The sequence below is a fragment of the Lithobates pipiens genome, unplaced genomic scaffold, assembly GCF_037356315.1.
Source record: "Lithobates pipiens isolate NorthernLeopardFrog02 unplaced genomic scaffold, aLitPip1_a1.2 Scaffold_19, whole genome shotgun sequence".
NCBI lineage: Eukaryota > Metazoa > Chordata > Amphibia > Anura > Ranidae > Lithobates > Lithobates pipiens.
In genome coordinates, this window is record NW_027507764.1 from 55,439,245 (window position 1) to 55,460,860 (window position 21,616).

Genomic DNA, 21,616 nt, shown 5'->3' on the forward strand with positions numbered 1-21,616 from the left:
CCGTAAAAATATAATCGATATGAGTATAGGTATTATGTACCAGGGAATGATATGTGTATTCACGATCTCCAGGATGATGGCATCTCCATACATCATAGAGATCGCTTTTATTCAAAAAAATTTTAAGTGCACAGTTGGTTCTGGTTTTGGGATTAGAAGTGTCTAGTTCTTGTTCATGTATTGTGTTGAAGTCTCCACAAATTATTAAGGCACCTTTTCGGCATTTACCTATTTTTCTCATCAGGCCATTCAGAAAATGGGATTGCCTTTTATTAGGCGCATACACATTTACCAATGTAGTAAGTGTATTATCAATGGTACATATTAATATGAGGTATCGTCCATTGGTATCTACAATAGATTCATGCAATTGAAAATTAACTGAATGATGTATGGCAATAAGTACTCCTCTTTTTTTCTGTTGGCCTGATGCTGTAAATATGTGAGGAAAGTTCTTATGGGTGCAAGTGGGAGTAGCGCCTGTTTTGAAATGGGTTTCTTGTATACACAATATTTGACATCGCTGGGTGTTAGCCATTTGCCACATCGACGCTCTTTTTGCTGGATGGTTAAGACCATTAGTATTTAAAGATATTAACTTTATACTCTTAAAAGGATATTAATAAGATGGAAAAAGTAAGTACATACTAGCCTGATAAGAGCTTTAAATTCTACTTCCATGTGAACAATCTGTAGTCTGAAATGACTATGAATGTCCAAAAATTTAGTGACTGAAAAGTTTTGATTCAAATTTTGTAAGTTCACAACATACCTGTCCCTTTGAATGCTATGAGTTGTATATAGGATACTGTGAAGAAAAAAATAAAAGTAAAAGCACAAACAAAAATATAACCAAACATTAAACTTAACTTGCAGTGGTAAACATTTCAATGTATACTGCAACATTAGAATGGGGAATTAGTTCAAAGGTCAGCTGTTCCAAAGATTTAGTATCGCATGGCACGGCGGGCAAGCTGATAGATCGGTTTCCTATAGATAGGATTGTATTTTGACCGGATCTAGTCAATGAAAGCTAATGCCATTGTGGCGTAAGTTTCTCCAGATTCTTCTTAGCTCCGATAGGTGGAGTTGGTTCGGGGATAATACCCCATGCGTGAAGTAACTTAATGCCTTGTTCCACAGAAGTGATTGTATGGTAGGTGTCGTTCTTCTGTATCAGTAGTTTAGATGGTTGTTTCCAACGGTATTCAATTGTATGATTACGCAGAGCTTTTGTAATCGTGGAAAGTTGTCTTCTCATATCTAGAGTATGTTTAGACAAGTCAGCATAAATCTGGATTGTATTATATGGTTGTGGAAGTTGTCCTAGATGTCACACTTTATATAGGATTTGTTCTTTAACATGGTAGAAGTGTACTCTAAGTAGTACATCACGTGGTATCTGTGGAGGGAGAAATGACGGTTTCGGAATCCGATGGATACGATCAATTGTGAGCTCTAAGGCTGGTATAGCTGGCAGCAAGTTGGAGAATAAGTCAGTGGCATATTTTTTAAGATCAGACTGCTGTATATTTTTAGGGATACACCTGATTTTGAGATTGTTCTTCCTTGAGCGGTCTTCTAAATCTGCGATTTTAAATTTAAGCCACTCTTTTTCAGCTTTATTTTCTTCATGAGCATCTATTAAATCATTAATAGTATTGGTCATGTCTCCCATAGAGTTCTCAATAGTGTGTACTCTTTCACCTAAGGAGTTCACTGCTTTGGAGAATTGATTTGTGAGTTGTAAAATATCCGTATGAAGCGAAGTATGTAAAGTTAATAGCATTTCTTTTAATTGGGTGTCCAGAATAGGCTGGTTATTAGTGGGGAATGCGGCTATAGGTGAAGCTATAGGAGTTATGACTGTGTTATCTTGACTAATATGAGGTATTTTATAGCTTACCTCCTGGCCTGTGAAATCCAGTTTGATACGAGTTTTAGCCGGGCTGCGACATGTAGGGCTGAGGTAATCTTCCTCATGAGGAGATTCCAGATATGTTTTCTGAGGTGATTCTTCTAGAGCAGCATCAGGCCTGTCAGTGTATTGCGCTCTCCCTGAGGAGGCTGTTGCTGGTACAGCAGCTGTGAGAGGATCTGTGCCATCTTTTTTTCTCCCTCCCGCTGACTGAGAGGAGAATGTCGTTAGTTTTTTTCATTTTCCGTTCGTCTTTCCGCTTTTTTGACATCACCTTCGGATTCAGGAACTCTTCCGTTGTCTGTTCGTATCTTTTTTACCGATATTCGCTGTGAATTGTCGCTAATATGCCCGTTCGTGTCACAGAGCTCTCTCACAGAGCTTCCATTCAGCTCATGCGCTGGCCACGCCCCCGCCAAAATGTCCCTAGAGGGCTTTTTCTCTTGGTGGTTAAGAGGACCCTGTGGATTAGTTGTTTTTGGAGACCCTTCTAATACTGATATAGCCTACAAAATTTGAGGTAGCGCCTTGGGCCCTATATTTTTTTCATACATATAATTTGTACATCATCAGCCCTTTAGGGGGCTGTAGATTTTTAGGGCGGCAGCAACCAGCTTTAAACCCAAGCGCCCATTTATATAAATTTTTTCTTGGTTGATGCATTTAGGCATCTAGACGTGGTGAAGACGACTTTCTGAAGTTCAATCTGAGCATCTGAAGAAAAGGGATTTAAGTGACTTTGAATGTGGCATGGTCATTGGTGCCAGATGGGTTGGTCTGCATGTTTCAAAAACTACTGATCTACTGGGATTTTCACACACACAACCATCTCTCGGGTTTACAGAGTATGGTCCAAAAAAAAAGAAAATATCCAGTGAGCGGCAGTTGTGTGGATGAAAATGCCTTGTTGATGTCAGAGGTCAAAGGAGAATGAGCAGACTGGTTCCAGATGATAGAAAGGCTACAGTAACTCAAATAACCACTTATTACAACCAAGCTATGCAGAATATCATCTCTGAAAGCACAACACATTGAACCTTGAAGAAGATGGGCTACAGCAGCAGAGGACCACACCAGGTGCCGCACCTGTCAGCTAAGAACAGGAAAATGAGACCACAATTAGCACAGGATCACCAAAATTGGACAATAGAAGATTGGAAAAATGTTGTCTGGTCTGATGAGTCTCGATTTCAGCTGCGACATTCAGATGGGGTCAGAATTTGGCATAAACAACATGAAAGCATGGATCCATCCTGTCTTGTATCAACAGTTCAGGCTGGTGGTGGTGGTGTAATGGTGTAGGGGATATTTTCTTGGCGCGCTTTGTACCAATTGAGCATCTTTTAAAACGCCACGGCCTATCTGAGTATTGTTGCTGACCATGTCCATCCCTTTATGACTACAGTGTCCCCATCTTCTGATGGCTCCTTCCAGCAGGATAATGCACTGTGTCATAAAGCTCAAATCATTTCTTGAGCATGACAATGAGGTCACTGTACTCCAATGGCCTCCACAGTCACCAGATCTCAATACAATAGAGCAACTTTGGGATATGGCGGAATGGGAGATTCACATCATGGATGTGCAGCTGACAAATCTGCAGCAACTGCGTAGTACGATCATATCACTATGGACCAAAATCTCTGAGGAATGTTTCCAACACCTTTTTGAATCTATACCACAAAGAATGAAGGCAAAAGGGGGTCCAACCAGGTACTAGCAATGTGTACCTAATAAAGTGGCCGGTGAGTGTGTGTATATATATATATATATATATATATATATATATAGTAATTCCTGCTCCCTGACATTACAGAGGTGGCTCTTTTATAGCTCTAAAGACTCATTATGATCTGGAAAATAGCGTGGAGAGAATTCTGAAGTCTTGCATACACCCTTGTCAGAAGTGCTTTTATCTACAATGAATAAAGCTGTTTTGACAGTAATTGGTGTGACAGTCTTGAGTCTCTGGTTTACTTTATATGGAAATAATAATAAGTATGCAGGGATCAAGGTAAAGTAGGACTTTAAAATGTTTACAAAGATCACAATAATGAAGCAAAAAAAAAAAAGAGATCTAAAGAAATTACATTACGATGCCTGCGCCTCCTAGGCAGCTGTCAGGAAGATCAAGTGCATGACTTTGCCCAAAGATCTGTGATTGTGTGCACAGAGCAGTTTTGTGGACCAGTACACAGAATCAGGACCATGCATGCATCCGCGCGTGTTTGCTATTGTGCGTGATTCTGATCTCCTGTTGCTGACCTTGGCTTGTGTTCTGACTGTCCTCTGCCTGGGTTTTCGTACTTCTTTTGCCCCTCTATTATCGACCTCGGCCTGGCTTCTGACCCTGCTTCTGCATTCCAAATTTCCAAATTGATTCTGCTCAGTTGTTGCTGACTCTGGCTTCCATTGACTCCTGCATCTGGAAATTCCTGTGCTGCGTCTGCAAGTTCCAGTCTTGCATCCACAGCAATCCAGCAGTATCCAGACTGTCATCCGGTCACCCATAGTGTTAGGACCTACCACAGGTACCTGTGCCACTCCTCATTCTGCTACACAATGCCACCAACCCCAGGGGTTATAGGACAGGAGGTGTAAGGGAAGCCCTCCCATCATCTTGGCCACTACCAGGTACGCAACAATATCGCTCCCTCTCACGCTTGCGCTGTATGGCATTTAACTTACTTGATGTAAAAAAAAAAAAATAAAAAAAAAACTATTTTCTCCTCAATATCTCAGGGGGAGGCTTTTTTTAAATCTTTTTAACAACCCAATTACAAAAAAAAGTTGGCACACTGTGTAAAAGACAGCATGCAATGGTTTGAAAATCACATGAACCCATGTTTTATTCACAATATAAAGCAGAAGAGGAATGTTGTCTCATTATTGCCTGATATAGGATTCTAACTCCTCAACAGTCCTTCTTTGTCATATTTTGTGTTTTTTTAAGATGCTCCAAATATTTTCAGTTGGTGAAAGGTCTGGAATGCAGGCAGGCCAGTTAAGCATCTGGACTCTTCTACTAAGAAACCATGCAAAGCCTTCCCAGAAAAAGACGTCTGGATGGGAGCATATGCTGCTCTAAAACCTGAATCTATCTTTTAGCATTTATGGTGCCTTTAAAGATGTACAAGCTGCCCATTCCATACACACTGCAATGCAACCCCCATGCCATTAGAACTGAGCACTGATAACAAGCCAGAAGGTCCCTCTCCTCCTTAGTCTGGAGGTCGTGCCTCCCATGGTTGCCAAAAAGAATATCAAATTTGAATTTGTCTGACCACAGTACAGTTTTACACTTTGCAACAGACCATTTTTAACCACTTGACAACAGGGCACTTAAACCCCCCTCGTGACCAGACCAATTTTCAGCTTTCGGTGCTCTCACAATTTAAATGACAATTACTCAGTCATGCAACACTGCACCCAAATGATTTTTTTGTCCTTTTTTTCCATACACATAGAGCTTTCTTATGGTGCTATTTGATCACCTCTGGGTTTTTTATTTTTTGCGCTATAAATGAAAAAAGACAGAAAATTATCTTTCTTTCTGTGCTAACATTTTGCAAATTATTAATTTTTCTTCATAAATTTTGGCCACAATTTATACTGCTACATATCTTTGGTAAAAAATAACCCAAATTAGTGGATATTATTTGGTCTTTGTGAAAGTTAGAGAGTCCACAAGCTGTGGTGCAAATCAAGTACTGGTGGCCTATCTCATTTTTTTGCGACCCCAACAAGCCAGGAAAGTACAAATGCCCCGCCAAATAACCCCTTTTTTGAAAGTAGACATTCCAAGGTATTTAGTAAGAGGCATGGTGAGGTTTTTGATGTTGTCATTTTTCCCACAATTCTTTGCAAAATGAAGATTTTTTTTCTTCCCACAAAATTGTCACTGTAATAGGTTTTTTCTCTCACATGGCATGTGTATACCACAAATAATGCCCCAAAATACATTCTGCTACTCCTCCTGAGTATTACGATACCAGATGTGTGGGACTTTTCCACAGCCTAGCCACATAGAGAGGACCAACGTGCAGGGAGCACTGTAACATGTTCTAGGAGCATGAATTACACATCTAACTTCTTGACCACCTATTACACTTTTGAAGGCCCTGGAGCACCAGGACATTGGCACGTGACACTCAGATGGCACTGATACGCGGCACTGAAGACACGCGACACTGATAACAGATGGCACGTGACACTGACAGGTGGCACTGATGACAGATGGCACTATGTGGCACTGACAACACGTGGCACTGATGACAGATGGCACTATGTGGCACTGATGACAGATGGCACTATGTGGCACTGACAACACGTGGCACTGATGACAGATGGCACTTATACGTGACACTGGGAACAGATGGCACTTATACATGGCACTGGGGACAGATGGCACTGACACGTGGCACCGGGAACAGGTGGATATAAGGACAGGTGGCAGTGGGGACAGATGGCACTTTATTTAAATATTTTTTTTTTTTTTTACTAACCGCATCTCTCCCTCCTCATACGCTGTCTCTATGTGAGGAGGGAGAGCCGGCGATGAGAGATGATCTCATATGTTTACATATGAGATCATCTCTCATTGGACATGCTGATCGCGCTGTAAACGGCTGCTGTGATTGCCAATTTACAGCAATCTGTGACTGGCTGTGTCCAAGGGCAGCACAGAACTTCCCCGATGCGCGCTTGCAGGAGCGCTCATTGCGGAAGTAAACAGGAGGATGTCCAGGGACGGCCTCCCAGCAATTGGCGTCCGCGCTGCAGCAGTCTTTCTGCTATAGCGCAGACGCCTAGTGGTTAATGAGCTTTGGCCCAGAGAAGACAGTGGTTTTTCTGAATCATGTTCAGATATGGCTTCTTGTTTGCATAATATAGATTTACCTGGCATTTTTGGATGGCACAGTGAACTGTGTTCACAGACAGTGATTTATGGAAGTATTCCTGAGCCCATGCAGTGATGTCCATCACAGAATCATTCCTGTCTGAGGGCCCGAAGATCACCTAATACTGTGCTTCGGCCTTGATTCTTGCACACAGAGATTTATCCAGATCCTCTGAATCTTTTAATGATTGTATATACTGTAGATGACAATATATTTAAAGTCTTTGTAATTTTACATTGACGAAAATTATTCTGAAATTGTTCGACAATTTTTAGACACGGCTCTTCACAGATTGGTGAACCTCTGAACATCATTACTTCTGAGACACTCTGACTCTCTAAGAACCAGTTCACACTAAATGCGGTGAAAAATCACAGTGAATTCCCTGCAAATTTGCACTGCATCAGAATTGTAACCTGTTCATGTCAACTGATTGTGGGTTGTATGTTAACCACACCCCGCAATCAGTTTGTAAAACACAGTGCGACTGGCAGAAATGGATCGCATGGGTGTGAACACCCATGCGATCCGATTCCAGTGTGGACAAAAAAAGGGCCCTGCACAAGTTTGGTCCAAATGCGATGCAAATTCAGCCATACAGTTTGAATGGCCGAATCTGCATAGCACAGACATCGCATGTGATCTACACAGCAATGCAGTGTGAACCGGCTCTTAGATGCTCTTTCTATACCCCGTCATGTTACTGACCTGTTGCCAATTAACCTAATTAGTTGAAAAATGTTCTGCCAGCTCTTCCTTGTTAGTACCACTTACTTTGCAGCTTTTGGTTGCCTTGTCCCAACTTTTATGAGATGAGTTACTACCATCAATTTCAAAATGACCTAATTTTCTTCTTAAAATGGTACATTTTCCCATTTTAAACATTTGATGTGTTTTCTATTTTCTATTGTGAATAAAATATGGGTTTATGAGATTTGCAAATCATTGCATTCTGTTTTTATGAAGATATTTCACAGCGACTCAACTATTTTGTAAATGGGCTTGTAAACACAGCTGAGTGTACAGTGCATGCTGGAGACAGGGCGCAGGATGTTATGCGTTGCACTTCACGCAGGACGGCATCGTTTTCAAAATGGTGGCACATGAGAACAGATGTGGCTGAATAGAGGCAGCTTGAAAAGGGATACATAAGAAGGAAATGCAGCATGGAAACAGCTAAGTGTACTTGACTATATGTAATGTTTTATATATTGTTGTCTTTTGCTTGAGACTGGGGTCCTCTTTAAATCTGCCCTTGAGGAATGGGGATATCTGCTGGAGGGTGCATTTCATGTACGGTAATCTTAATTTTTACAGACCATAAGAATCTTGAGTATCTCAGGTCAGCCAAGAGACTGTGGCCTCATCACACCATATGGGCATTATTTTCTCCAGATTTGTTTTTTCCATTGCATTTAATCCTGGTTCAAATAGTAGCAAGTCTAGTTTTTTTTCTCGCATGTTTCCAGGAATAAAGGAATCATCTTAGCACGATACCATTTTATCTACCCAAATCTTTTTGTTCCTCCTGACAGATCTGATCTCTTGCATCAAGCAAGATTCAGGACAGGATTCGCTTCCCCAGGGGATAACTCTACAGTAAAAAGTTGTACTGTTCTTTTTTCAAAATAAAGTCTTCAGTCTACCTGAAAACCAATGGCTCTTAAAGTAATATCATGATCACCCCCTGGCTGGGCACTTCAATATGTAAAAGACTCTTGAATTGGTACAAAAATCCTTTTGATGGCCTAAGCTGAAAAGAGACTGTGAAAATTATGTCAGACTGTGTGCGGTCTGTGTCTGAACCAAGAATGTCCTAGGGCCTGCTGTGGCCACTCCTGGTGCCTAAAAGACCATGAATTTTTTTTTGGGGGATTTGATGAGTTGATAGTCTCAGACGGCTATAAAACCAGTTTTGCGATTGTGGACAGACTGGCACACTTTCAAAATGGCACACGTTGTACCCATGGAAGGCAAACCCAAAAAGCATAAAAGAAACAGCTCACACATTTAAGGGTGGTGGTAAGACTTCATTTGTTTCCTGCCAGTATCATGTCTGATGGTGGGGTACAGTTCACATCAAAGATTTTGGAGAGAGCTCTGCAAGACTCTAGAAATCAAGCTGACTGCTTTGATTCTGATCTCCTGTTGCTGACCATAGTTTGTGTTCTGAATCCCCCTGCTTGCTATTTTCATACTTCTTCTGCCTGTTATAAGCACTGGGCTGTCTTCTGATCCTGCTTCTGCCTTCCAAATTGATACCTCTTCTTTGCGGTAGTTGCTGATTCTGGCTCGCTATGACTACAGCTTTGACTCCTACATCTGCGAATTTCTGTGCTCCATCTGCATGACAATATGAGGTGGTATCAAAAAGTTTTGGGACTAGCTCTGTTTACAAGAAAGTACTTTTATTATCTAGGTTTACTCACTATCACCACCAAAATAGTCCCCTTGCACAGCAATACAGCGCTCCCAGTGTTCCTGACACTTCTGGAATGTGTCCTTCTGCGATTCGTGCTGGATTTCCGCAATGGTGTCAAAATGACGACCTTTCAGCTGGATCTTCATCTTTGCATAGTCTGCAGGAGCCAAATCTGGCGAGTAGGTTGGGTGCGGAAGCGAGATCATGTTTCTGGCGAGAAACTCATGTTTGTTCTAGCTGTCCTTGATGAAAGAGCAGACATGGTAACGCATGTGGTCGGATTATCACCAGTTGCCAAGCAATCGATGTACACAGGATGATGTCTTTTGACACACTGACTTATGAAGGTCGCTACCAGTGTTAATTTCGTCAACAAAAACGGTTTCGTCATAATTTTCGTCAGTGGCTTTTTTACAGTGACAAAAACTAAACTAAAAGTACAGAAAATTTTCGTCAACTGACGAAAACTATGATGAAAATCAAATCCGTTTTACGTTAATGGCAAGGAGGGACGTTAACACTCATGAATTACTGTATTTATCGGCATATAACATGTGTGTGTATGTTGTATGCCGATATTTATTTTTTACCAATGGGGGCGGGGATTGGGCGGTCAGCCCCGGGTGCCACACATTGGGGGGGGGGGGTCAAGCTGGCCGTCCAGCCTCTCCTAGCCCTTGGACAGCACTGCCAGCAAAGCCTAAAGTTAGGAAAAAATCACTGCAAGCCCCTTCTCCTACACAGCTCCTCCTCCTATGTCACTCTCATTGTAAATTGAAGCTTCTAAATACCTCAATTGCTCCATTCTTGTCGGCCGCTCTGCTCTTCCCGCTCCTCCCCTTCCTCCGAGTGTTGCTTTAGATTAGAGAAGGAGAGTGGTCACATAAGTGGTCCATGAAACTTCAAAGGAGAGCAGTAATGTGACCGGGTCCATGCAAGAATGAAACTATTGAGGTATATTTTGAGACTTTGATTTACAATGAGAGTAACACAGGAGGAGCTGGGTATGAGAAAGGGCTAGCAGTAATTAATTCTTAACTTTAGAGTATGCTGGCAGTGCTGTCCCAGGTGACTGAGGGGCTCCTGGGAATGCAGGGGGGGGGGTATTGTGCAGGGGGTGGGGGGCTGTGTGCTGTGTACTGTGGGGGGGGCTGTGTGCTGTGTACTATGGGGGTGCTATGTACTGTGCAGAGGGTGGGGGGCTCTGTATACTGTGGGGGGCTGTGTACTGTGGGGGGGGCTGTGTATTGTGCAGAGGGTGGGTGGCTGTTCATTGTGCAGAGGGTAGGGGGCTGTGTACTATGCACATTTAATTTTCGATGACTAAAATGATTTTATTAGACTAAAATGTACTGGATATTTTAGTCGACTAAAATACGATGACTAAAATGGAACTAAAACTAAAATGGCATTTTAGTCAAAGACTATGACTAAAACTAAAAAACACTTGCAAAAGACTAAAATGCGACTAAAACTAAAATGCCATTTTAGTCCTAAGACTAAAACTAAATCGAAATTTGCTGCCAAAGTTAACACTGGTCGGTGCTCCCTGTGACTGTGCATGCAGCCTTGTGCTGCCATCTGTTGACATGTTCCAAAAAAATTTCACCCAGCTTTTTGATACCACCTTGTTAACCACTTTCAGACCGGACCATTTTGCTGGTAAATGACCAGAGGTCTTTTTACACTTTGGCACTGCGCTGCTTTAACTGGTAATTGCGCGGTCATGCAATGTTGTACCCAAACAAAATTTGTGTCCTTTTCTTCCCACAAATAGAGCTTTCTTTTGATGGTATTTGATTGCCTCTGCGATTTTTATTTTTTGCGATATAAACGTAAAAAGACCGCAAATTTTGAAAAAAAATGATATTTTCTACTTTTTGTTATTAGAAAAATCCAATAAACTCAATTTTAGTCATACATTTAGGCCAAAATGTATTCAGCCACATGTCTTTGGTAAAAAAAAAGTCAATAATTGTATATTTATTGGTTTGCGCAAAAGTTGTCACATCTACAAACTAAGGTACGTTTTCTGCAATTTACGCAGCTTTTAGTTTACGACTGCCTATCTCATTTCTTGAGGTGCTAAAATGGCAGGGCAGTACAAAACCCCCCCAAATGACCCCATTTTGGAAAGTAGACCCCCTAAGGAAATTGATAAGAGGCATGTTGAGCCCATTGAATATTTTATTTTTTTGCCTCAAGCGATTGAATAATGACAAAAAAAAAAATTTTTTTTTTTTTTTTACACAAAGTTGTCACTAAATGATATATTGCTCACACATGCTATGGGCGTATGTGAAATAACACCCCAAAATAAATTCTGCTGCTTCTCCTGAGTACGGGGATACCACATATGTGGGACTTTTTGGGAGCCTAGCCGCGTACGGGGCCCCGAAAACCAAGCACCGCCTTCAGGCTTTCTAAGGGCGTAAATTTTTGAGTTCACTTCTCACTACCTATTACAGTTTTGAAGGCCATAAAATGCCAAGATGGCACAAAACCCCCACAAATGACCCCATTTTAGAAAGTAGACACCCCAAGCTATTTGCTGAGAGGCATGTTGAGTTCATGGAATATTTTATATTTTGCCACAAGTTGCGGGAAAATTACAAACTTTTTTTTTTTTTTTTTTTTTCACAAAGTTGTCACTAAATGATATATTGCTCACACATGCCATGGGCATATGTGAAATGACACCCCAAAATAAATTCTGCTGCTTCTCCTGAGTACGGAGATACCACATATGTGGGACTTTTTGGGAGCCTAGCCGCGTACGGGGCCCCGAAAACCAAGCACCGCCTTCAGGCTTTCTAAGGGCGTACATTTTTGAGTTCACTTCTCACTACCTATTACAGTTTTGAAGGCCATAAAATGCCAAGATGGCACAAAACCCCCACAAATGACCCCATTTTAGAAAGTAGACACCCCAAGCTATTTGCTGAGAGGCATGTTGAGTCCATGGAATATTTTATATTTTGCCACAAGTTGCGGGAAAATTACAAACTTTTTTTTTTTTTTTCACAAAGTTGTCACTAAATGATATATTGCTCACGCATGCCATGGGCATATGTGAAATGACACCCCAAAATAAATTCTGCTGCTTCTCCTGAGTACGGGGATACCACATATGTGGGACTTTTTGGGAGCCTAGCCGCGTACGGGGCCCCGAAAACCAAGCACCGCCTTCAGGCTTTCTAAGGGCGTTACAGTTTTGAAGGCCATAAAATGCCAAGATGGCACAAACCCCCCCAAATGACCCCATTTTGGAAAGTAGACACCCCTAAATTTAGGGGTACACTAGTGAGACTAGGTAATAAATGGCGGGTGCCCTGAAACTATAAAAAAATAACTAACCAACCAGCGTCACCTGTAACAGTTATATGGTGATCACTGGTGAAAGGGTTAACTAGGGGGCAATCAGGGGGCTTTATGCGGTAGTATATGGGGGTCCCTGGCGCTATAAAAAGCTGCGGCGAACCTAAATACCTACCTGCCTAACTAGCGTCACCTGTGACACTAATACAGCGATCAGAAAAACGATCGCTTATTAGGCTGGGTTCACACTGGAGCGATGCGGGAACGCCACGAATGCGCGGCGGGTTCCCGCATCGCATGCCTCCCGGCGGCAGTTCACACTGCCCTATGCGAACTGCTGGGAGTGTCAGTGAAATGTTACTGACACCCCCAGATCAGTTCGCATATCGCAGTGCGATCTGCAAACTCGGATCGCATGGTGTGAACACCCATGCGATCCGATTCTGCTGCGGGCCAAAAAAAGGGTCCCGTGCGAATTTGCGGCGGGTGTGGCGGGTGCGGCGAATGGCTGAACTCGAATCGCACAGAGATCGGATGTGATTTGCACTGCAGTGCGGTGCGAATCACATCCGTTCTCATAAACCGCTGCAATGTGAACCCAGCCTTAGTGACACTGGCGACGGGGGGTGATCACGGGGTTAAACCTTTATTGGGGGGGTTAGGGGGGTACCTTAGAACTAAAGGGGGCTAACCCTAACTGCCCTAACAGTTATTAGTCACAAATGACACCCGCCGGGTGATCAGGGGGTTAAACCTTTATTAGGTAATAAATGGCGGGTGCCCTGAAACTATAAAAAATAACTAACCAACCAGCGTCACCTGTAACAGTTATATGGTGATCACTGGTGAAAGGGTTAACTAGGGGGCAATCAGGGGGCTTTATGCGGTAGTATATGGGGGTCCCCGGCGCTATAAAAAGCTGCGGCGAACCTAAATACCTACCTGCCTAACTAGCGTCACCTGTGACACTAATACGGCGATCAGAAAAATGATCGCTTATTAGGCTGGGTTCACACTGGAGCGATGCGGAAACGCCGCAAATCCGCGGCGGGTTCCCGCATCGCATGCCTCCCGGCGGCAGTTCACACTGCCCTATGCGAACTGCTGGGAGTGTCAGTGAAATGTTACTGACACCCCCAGATCAGTTCGCATATCGCAGTGCGATCTGCAAACTCGGATCGCATGGTGTGAACACCCATGCGATCCGATTCTGCTGCGAGCCAAAAAAAGGGTCCCGTGCGAATTTGCGGTGGGTGCGGCGGGTGTGGCGGGTGCGGCGGGTGCGGCGAATGGCTGAACTCGAATCGCACAGAGATCGGATGTGATTTGCACTGCAGTGCGGTGCGAATCACATTCGTTCTCATAAACCGCTGCAATGTGAACCCAGCCTTAGTGACACTGGCGACGGGGGGTGATCACGGGGTTAAACCTTTATTGGGGGGTTAGGGGGGTACATTAGAACTAAAGGGGGCTAACTCTAACTGCCCTAACAGTTATTACAGTCACAAATGACACCAATGCAAAAAAAAAAAAAAAAAAAAAAAAAAAATGACATTGGTGTCACTGTGACTGGGGGGCAGGGGTAATTGGGGGGGTGATCGGGGGGTAAAGGGGGGGTGTGAGTGTGCCTGGCATGTTCTACTGTGTGTGTAGAGTGTTGGTGCAACTCACCGATCCGCTCTCCTCCGTGTCGGAACGAAAAATACCGACACGGAGGAGAGAATACATCACTTCCTCTCCTGTGTTTACATTACAGGAGAGGAAGTGATGTCACGGGGGATTCCTATTCGTCGGGAGCGATCGCGAGGGGGTGGCCATGAACGAATGGCCGTCCCCTCGTCCGGGATCGCTCCCGCACGAATACCGACCGCCGCAGGCACCGGGCGGGGGCCCGATCGGGCCCCCGACCCGCGGGAGGCAAGGGACGTACATGTACGCCAATATGCCTGCCCGTGCCATGCTATCGACGTACATCGTCGTGCGGCGGTCGGCAACTGGTTAATGAAGACAAAAAATTTTGAAAAACAAAACAATATTGATATTTTCTACTTTCTGTTATAAAACGTATCCGATGCAATCAAATGTCTTCATAAATTTAGACCAAGATTTATTCTGCTACATGTGTTTGGTAAAAAAAATCCCAATAAATGCATTGGTTTGTGTAAAAGTTATAGCGTGTACAAACTCTGGTATATATACTGGAATTTATGCAGCTATAGACGCTATACTTGAGACTGGGATAGTGTGGCGGTTAATCTGGCGCAAACAGACCCTTGTTGGGAGGATCACTAACTAACACGGACTTCACTAGTGACACTAATACAATGATCAGTGATAATATTGCACACCATACTAATGACACTGGATAGGAAGGGGTTAACATCAAGGCTGTGTTATACATCTGCAGTAAATGTACTGTGGGTGGGCGGCAACCAGTTAAAGTTTTACCAAAGGCAGGTTGTAGTTTAACCACTTGCCACCCACCCACCGTCAAATGATGGCTGGGCGGTGCGTGTCTCGTTCTGGGTGGACGTTATATGATGGCCTCCCAGAACGAATGCTCTGGTGCGCCTGATCATCAGTGTCCTGATTACAATTAAGTGCCACCAGTGCCAGCAATCAGTGCCAACCAGTGCCCACAATTGCCACCATTCTGTGCCCACAATTGCCAGCAATCAGTGGCCATTAGTGATGCCAGTCAGTGCTGGCTATCACTGCTGCCCATCAATGCCCATCAGTGCTGCCCATCAGTGCCACCAATCTGTGCCCACCAGTGCCACCTATCAGTGCCCATCTGTTCCCATCAGTGCCGCCTATCAGTGCTCATCAGTGCCACATATTAGTGCCCACCTATCAGTGCCCATAAGTGCGGCATATTCGTGCCTCCTCATCAGGGCTACCTAATCAGTGCCTATAAGTGCCACTTCATTAGTGCCCATCAGTGACAGAAACAAATTACTTGTTTACAAAATTTAGTGACAGAAACTACTTTTTTTTCCCCACAATTTTAGGAAAAAATAAAAAACACAGAAGTGATTAACTACTTGCCACCCACCCACTGTCTTATGACGGTGGGACGGTACAGCTGTAGTTCTGAACGGACGTCATATGACCTGATTGACTTCCCAGGCCCCCAGGGGGGGAGCGAGCACCCGCTGCATTACTGGGGACCCGATGCGCACGCCCAGCTGCCTCGGTGTCCGCCAGGCACCTGCGATTGACCAGTAACAGAGCAGGACTGTGGATCTGTGTGTGCAAACACACAGATCCACGTCCTGTCAGAGGAGAGGAGACCGATGGTGTGTTTCTTGTACAGAGGAACACCAATCGGTCTTCCCCCACTTGCTGAGTCCCCTCCCCCTACAGTTAGAATCACTCCCTAGAAACATAATTAACCCCTCGATCGGCCCCTAGTGTTAACCCCTTCATTGCCAGTCACATTTATACAGTAACCAATGCATTTTAATAGCACCGATCGCTGTATAAGTGTGAATGGTCCCAAAAATGTGCGAAAAGTGTCCGATGTGTCTGCCGCAATATCGCAGTCACGATAAAAATCGCAGATCACCGCCATTACTAGTAAAAAAATAATAATAATAAAAATGCTATAAATCTATCCCTTATTTTGTACACGCTATAACTTTCGCGAAAACAAATCACTATACGCTTATTGTGATTTTTTTTAACAAAAATATGTAGAAGAATACGTATTGGCCTAAACTGAGGAAAAAATTTGTTTAAAAAAAAAATTTGGAAATAATAGCAAAAAGTAAAACATTTTGTTTTTTTTAAAACTTGTCACTCTTTTTTGTTTATAGCGCAAGAAATAAAAAACGCAGAGGTGATGAAATACCTCCAAATGAAATCACTATTTGTGGGAAAAAAATATATAAAAATTTAATCAGGGTACAGTGTTGCATGACCGCGCAATTGTCATTCAAAGTGTGACAGCGCTGAAAGCTGAGAAATGGCCGGGGCAGGAAGGGGGTGTAAGTGCCCAGTATTGAGGTGGTTAAATGTCAGGTATATATATATATATACACACACACACACACACACACACACACAGTACATTAGAGGCACTATTATGAAAAATATATAGAAAAACTATGCTGTAACACCATGCAGTTGGGCGCGTGTGGAAATGCAGCACGTTTGCAGATGCATGGTGGTGCCTTTACCAATTAATGGCACCACCACACATCTGGTAAATGGCAGTGCGTTTCTCTGCATGTCGGGAAGGCATGCAATTTTGAACACTTTTCCAACATGCAAAGGTCTGAACTATGCCTAATTCTTGATTTTACTGATACAGTGAATGAGGAAAAGGAGTTCTTTTCAGATTGAGTATACATACAAACTGACTTTGGTCCCTTTTTATTGTTTTTTTTTTACAATTTATACCTGCTAAGCGACCTAGTAAGAAGTTGAAAGAAAAACCTAATTGTGTATCCAAAATCAATCAGTTTCCTATAAAAATTTGGATTAAATTACTATTTTGTTTAATGCTTGCCTATCATACACTTAAACAAACAAAAGCAGTGAAGTGAAAAAACTTTACTTCAGCCTGTAATTACAGAGAAAATGTGATAGCATAAAGCAAATAGCAGCTAAATACATAATTCATTCTCTCTGTGACAGCTGCAGGGTTCCTCAAAACAATGGCAACCATCTGGAAAAAAATTAATGTTCAAGCACAAAAATCAAACTAACGTGATTTCAAAATGTAATCACGTTCCTAATCTACAGATCAATCTCCTCCACAAAAAAAATATGAATATGTTAGGATCACCTTGGGCCTTAGCTATGTGCCACCCTGTAGCGGGAACCCTTGGCCTCACCTTCATTGCTCTTCAGGGCTTATTGGTAGGTATAGTATTTTCAAGCTTATAATAGTGGCAACATTAACCACTTCAGCCCCGGAAGAAATGACCCCCTTTCTGACCGGGCCATTTTGTATGATACGGCACTGCGTCGCTTTAACTGACAATTGCGTGGTCGTGCAATGTTGTACAAAAACCAAATTTGTTCTTTTTCCCCCACAAATAGACTTTTCTTTTGGTGGTATTTGATCACCTCTGCGGTTTTAATTTTTTGTGCTATAAACAAAAAAAGACCGACAATTTTGAAAAAAAAAAAACACAGTATTTTTTACTTTTTGCTATAATATATATACCCCCCCCCCCCCCCCCAAAAAAAAAAAATTTCTTTCTCAGTTTAGGCCGATATATATTCTTCTACATATTTTTGTTAAAAAATAAATAAATGCAATAAGCATATATTGATTGGTTTACACAAAAGTTATAGCATCTGCAAAATAGGGGATTGATTTATGGCATTTTTATTTTTATTTTATTTTTTATTAGTAATGGCAGCAATCTGTTATTTTTATTGGGACTGCGACATTGCGGCAGATAGATCGGACACTTTTGACACTTTTTTGGGACCACTGACATTTAAACAGTGCTAAAGATAGCCACTGATTACTGTATAAATGTCACTAGCAGGGAAGGGGTTAACACTAGGGCCAATCAAAGGGTTAAATGTGTTACCTCAGTGTGTTCTAACTGTAGGGGGGATAGGACAGCTTGGGGGAGGAAACCAATTATTGTTCCTCTATACTAGGAACACACAATCTGTCTCCTCTCCCCTGCCAGAACGTGGATTTGTGTGTTTACATGCACACATCCCCGTTCTGGCTCTGTCAAGAGTGATCGCAGGTGCCCGGCGGACATCGCGGCTGCCGGGTACGCACATCGGCTCCCCAGTGATGCGGCCGCCACGCGTGCCCACCCCCTATAGTCCTTACAGTGCCCGCTGTACAGCTACAGCAATTCGTGCAGGGGAGCCATTCTGCCACAGACAAACATTTAACAGCTGGCAGTCGGCAAGAGGTTAAAGTATAAAGCAAACCCAATCATTAACATTTCATATAGACTTTGTGGTTTTGGGGCGATTACACTCATGTGGTAGGTGCTTTTGCAATGAGTTGTGCCAGTCCAAACTGTATTTTAGGGCGTGGCAGCCTACTTTTATTGAACAAAATGGAAAGTTCACATACACATCAATTGCCCACGCATGGGTTTTCACCATCAACATAAAAAGCTAACTGAAAATGGAGAGCCACTTGGCTGCCTTGTGAGCAGCACCACTGCTCTTCTTACCAGACCCCTCTGACTGTATTGTACAGCTCTTCTGACTCACTTAGCCTTTAGTCACAGTGCCCTGCTGAACACCCCACTCCTGGCCTTAGGGCTCCTCGAACGATACATCTGTCTCATGCCTGCGGCTTTTCTGACCCCTGGATGAGACCTCCTGTCTTGGCTCCTGGCTGGGGTTCATCTGACCCCTGGGTGAAACCTTCTGTGTCTTGGCTCCTGGCTGGGGCTCCTGTGACACCTGGGTGAGACCTTATGTCTCCCAAACTGGAAGCTGTCTCTAAACTGGGAGCCCCAAACTATCCTTAGACCTGATAATGACTCTGCACACATGTGTACTCACCCAGGCTGCAGGCACCTGGTAAAATCCAGGCACAAGATTGAAGATTCTGTCCCACCCAATACACTCTGCAACCTTCAAGCTCCAGGCTTTAATCCAGAATGATAGAAGCCAGAGAAAGCCAAAGCCTCCACTCCAAACAATTGTCTGGGATGTTGCAATAACCCTTAATGTGAATCTTGTGTCATATTCACCTACATTTTCGACTTGGTAGAGTCTCTCATTGTCACAATTTATCACCATGTTAGGGTAATCTCAGAAGACTTTTTTCAATATTTTTAAATCTGCAGCTTTTATTAAAATAATACTTGGTGATCTTGTCATGAAGATTCTTGTTCAGGCACAGTAATCTTCCCCTGTATACCCATTGTGCTCCTGTGTGGTCACAAGGGCTTCTGATGAAGTCACCTACTGTTTCCCTGCACTCTTGAAATAGCTGCATGGCATTTCTCAAGGGCGGGTTTCCAGAAGCTGACAACAGCAGACTATGTCTCTGTAATGTACATCAAAATGGCCACTTGTAGTCTAATGAAAACTCCTGTCACAGAGTGACAATGCGCGAGGAACAACTTACATAGGGACAGAGCACTGCCATCCCATAACAGGAAGTGCCTAAACAAAGACCTTCATGGCATGGTCACCATGAAGAATTTTAAGGAGCGGTTAAGATTAAGGCTAAAGCTTACATGAGATTTTTGTATTTGTGTGTACCTCTACATTAATTACTAGCACTGACACTATAACTGGGCATATTCTCTTGTAAAATTAGTAGCATATTGCTATCTCAGGGAATGCAACACCATTGGGAATTTTAATACATCTGGAATGTTACAGCAGATGGCTGTAATTTGAGTAGTAAGGTATATTCTCAATATTTTATTTCCTGGATAAATAATTCTACAGATGTTTTTAGGAGTTAGAATTAGAATGAGGAAGTGAAAAAACAGGTGACCCCTAGGAATAAGGACTAAATTCAAAGAAATGCCAGTGCCGTGTTCAAGCGATTTCTTTTACCCCATGAGATCACTTAGATATCCTGAGCATAGGTGAACTTTGGCAGTCTAAACTTCACCTGAGTACCTGGGTATGTGGCGCTTGCAAGCACAAGTTTGTTTACGTTTGTCATATGTTGGTAAATTTTTGGTAAAAGTTGGTAAATTTTTCATAGAAACTGGTGTGTCGAATAAACCACCACTGTCTTTGTGTTTGGGTCACTGGTGGTTATGCATCTCAACGTCACTCTCAATGCAATGCAATGCACAGGGTTGCGGCACTGTGTTTTCAGAATGTGAGGAGGTGGGAAAGGGCTGCCGCTCCTGAAAATGAACCTTTCGACAGTTTTACAGAAAAAGATTTCCCCAACTTCTCCACTAAAAACTGTACAACAAAATTTTGGGTTTTCCATCACTTTCTCTCCCAGGAAAATGGTCATCAGGGCACATAGAAAGGGTAAATCCACCCAGTGGAGAAACAGACAATAAAAACCTAACACATGGTCTCACTTTTCTTTACTCAAGTCAAAACTAAACATTTTTTGGCTTTAGATATACATTAAGATTTCTCTAGATGTTGGAGTTGAACATTTAGCATGGATTGCCCATACATAATGCTGGCTGAGAAGAAGTTAACAAACTCAACTATAGTTTTGGAGGTACATTGCAGATTTAGGTACCTAGTCACTAAATTTGTCTCTTGGTTAAAATTAGCTTTATGCGGTCTATATTTGTGTAATTATCACTATGTTCTTACCTGGATTTTCTCAGGCAGAGCTAGCTCTGCAGCACTAGCCTTTGTCACTGGGAGAGATTCTGTTTCTTCCTCTTTTATACGTCTCGCCTTGGATGGCACAGTGCGGCCTGGCTTCTCCTGTGATTTGGTGGCCCTGTTTTGACTGCTGCTGGCTGCAGCCGCTTGGTTTTCTGGCTTCTTCGGATCCTTTTTCTCCTTTGAAACTCTTCTTTTTGGGGGCATCACAAAAATCTAGAATTTGTGAAAAAAATATAAAGAAAAATCGCTATAAAATACTGTAGCATTAAGAGTCACATTTTCATTATTATTCTGCGATATTACCTGAATAAAGCCCTTCAGGACAACCAATTTAAAATGACTGATTAAATTACTTTGTGCGGTAATTCAGATAATGCTAATAACCAATGCTCCAGAAGAAATCTGTTGGAGCACCAAATGGGGGGCCATCTATTTATTATCACCTATGATTTTGGAAGAGAGATGTTTAAAGTTGTTGTAAACCCTTACAAACCACTTTGACCTACAGGTAAGCCTAGATTAAGGCTTACTTGTAGGTCCAAGAAATATCTCCTAAACCTACACAGTTTAGGAGATATTTGCCAAAAGACAGGCACCGCTATCTACGGCGCATGCGGGGACTGAGCGCGCCGCTGTTAACGGTGATATGCCGCGAGTGGCAGCTCCCGTGCGCATGCGTGGGAGTGACGTCATCGCGGCTCCGCCGAATGACAGCGCCAGAGCAGCGAGACCCACCAAGAAGATGGAGGCTCCGTACACAAGGGGACAGCGGTGACTTCGCTGGCTCCTGTG

The 21,616-nt window shown here is 42.9% G+C and overlaps 1 protein-coding gene across 4 annotated transcripts in view; it reads right to left on the minus strand.

Moving 5' to 3' along the window:
• The window catches only part of DYNC1I1 (dynein cytoplasmic 1 intermediate chain 1), a 792,350-nt gene that overhangs the window by 601,857 nt on the left and 168,877 nt on the right, over positions 1-21,616 (minus strand). For all 4 annotated transcript variants that reach the window (XM_077490748.1, XM_077490750.1, XM_077490749.1 and 1 more), the window contains one exon: positions 20,807-21,037. In XM_077490748.1, coding sequence (XP_077346874.1) covers positions 20,807-21,028 — 222 coding nt within the window. In that variant the 5' untranslated portion in view covers positions 21,029-21,037. The remainder of the gene's footprint in view (positions 1-20,806; positions 21,038-21,616) is intronic.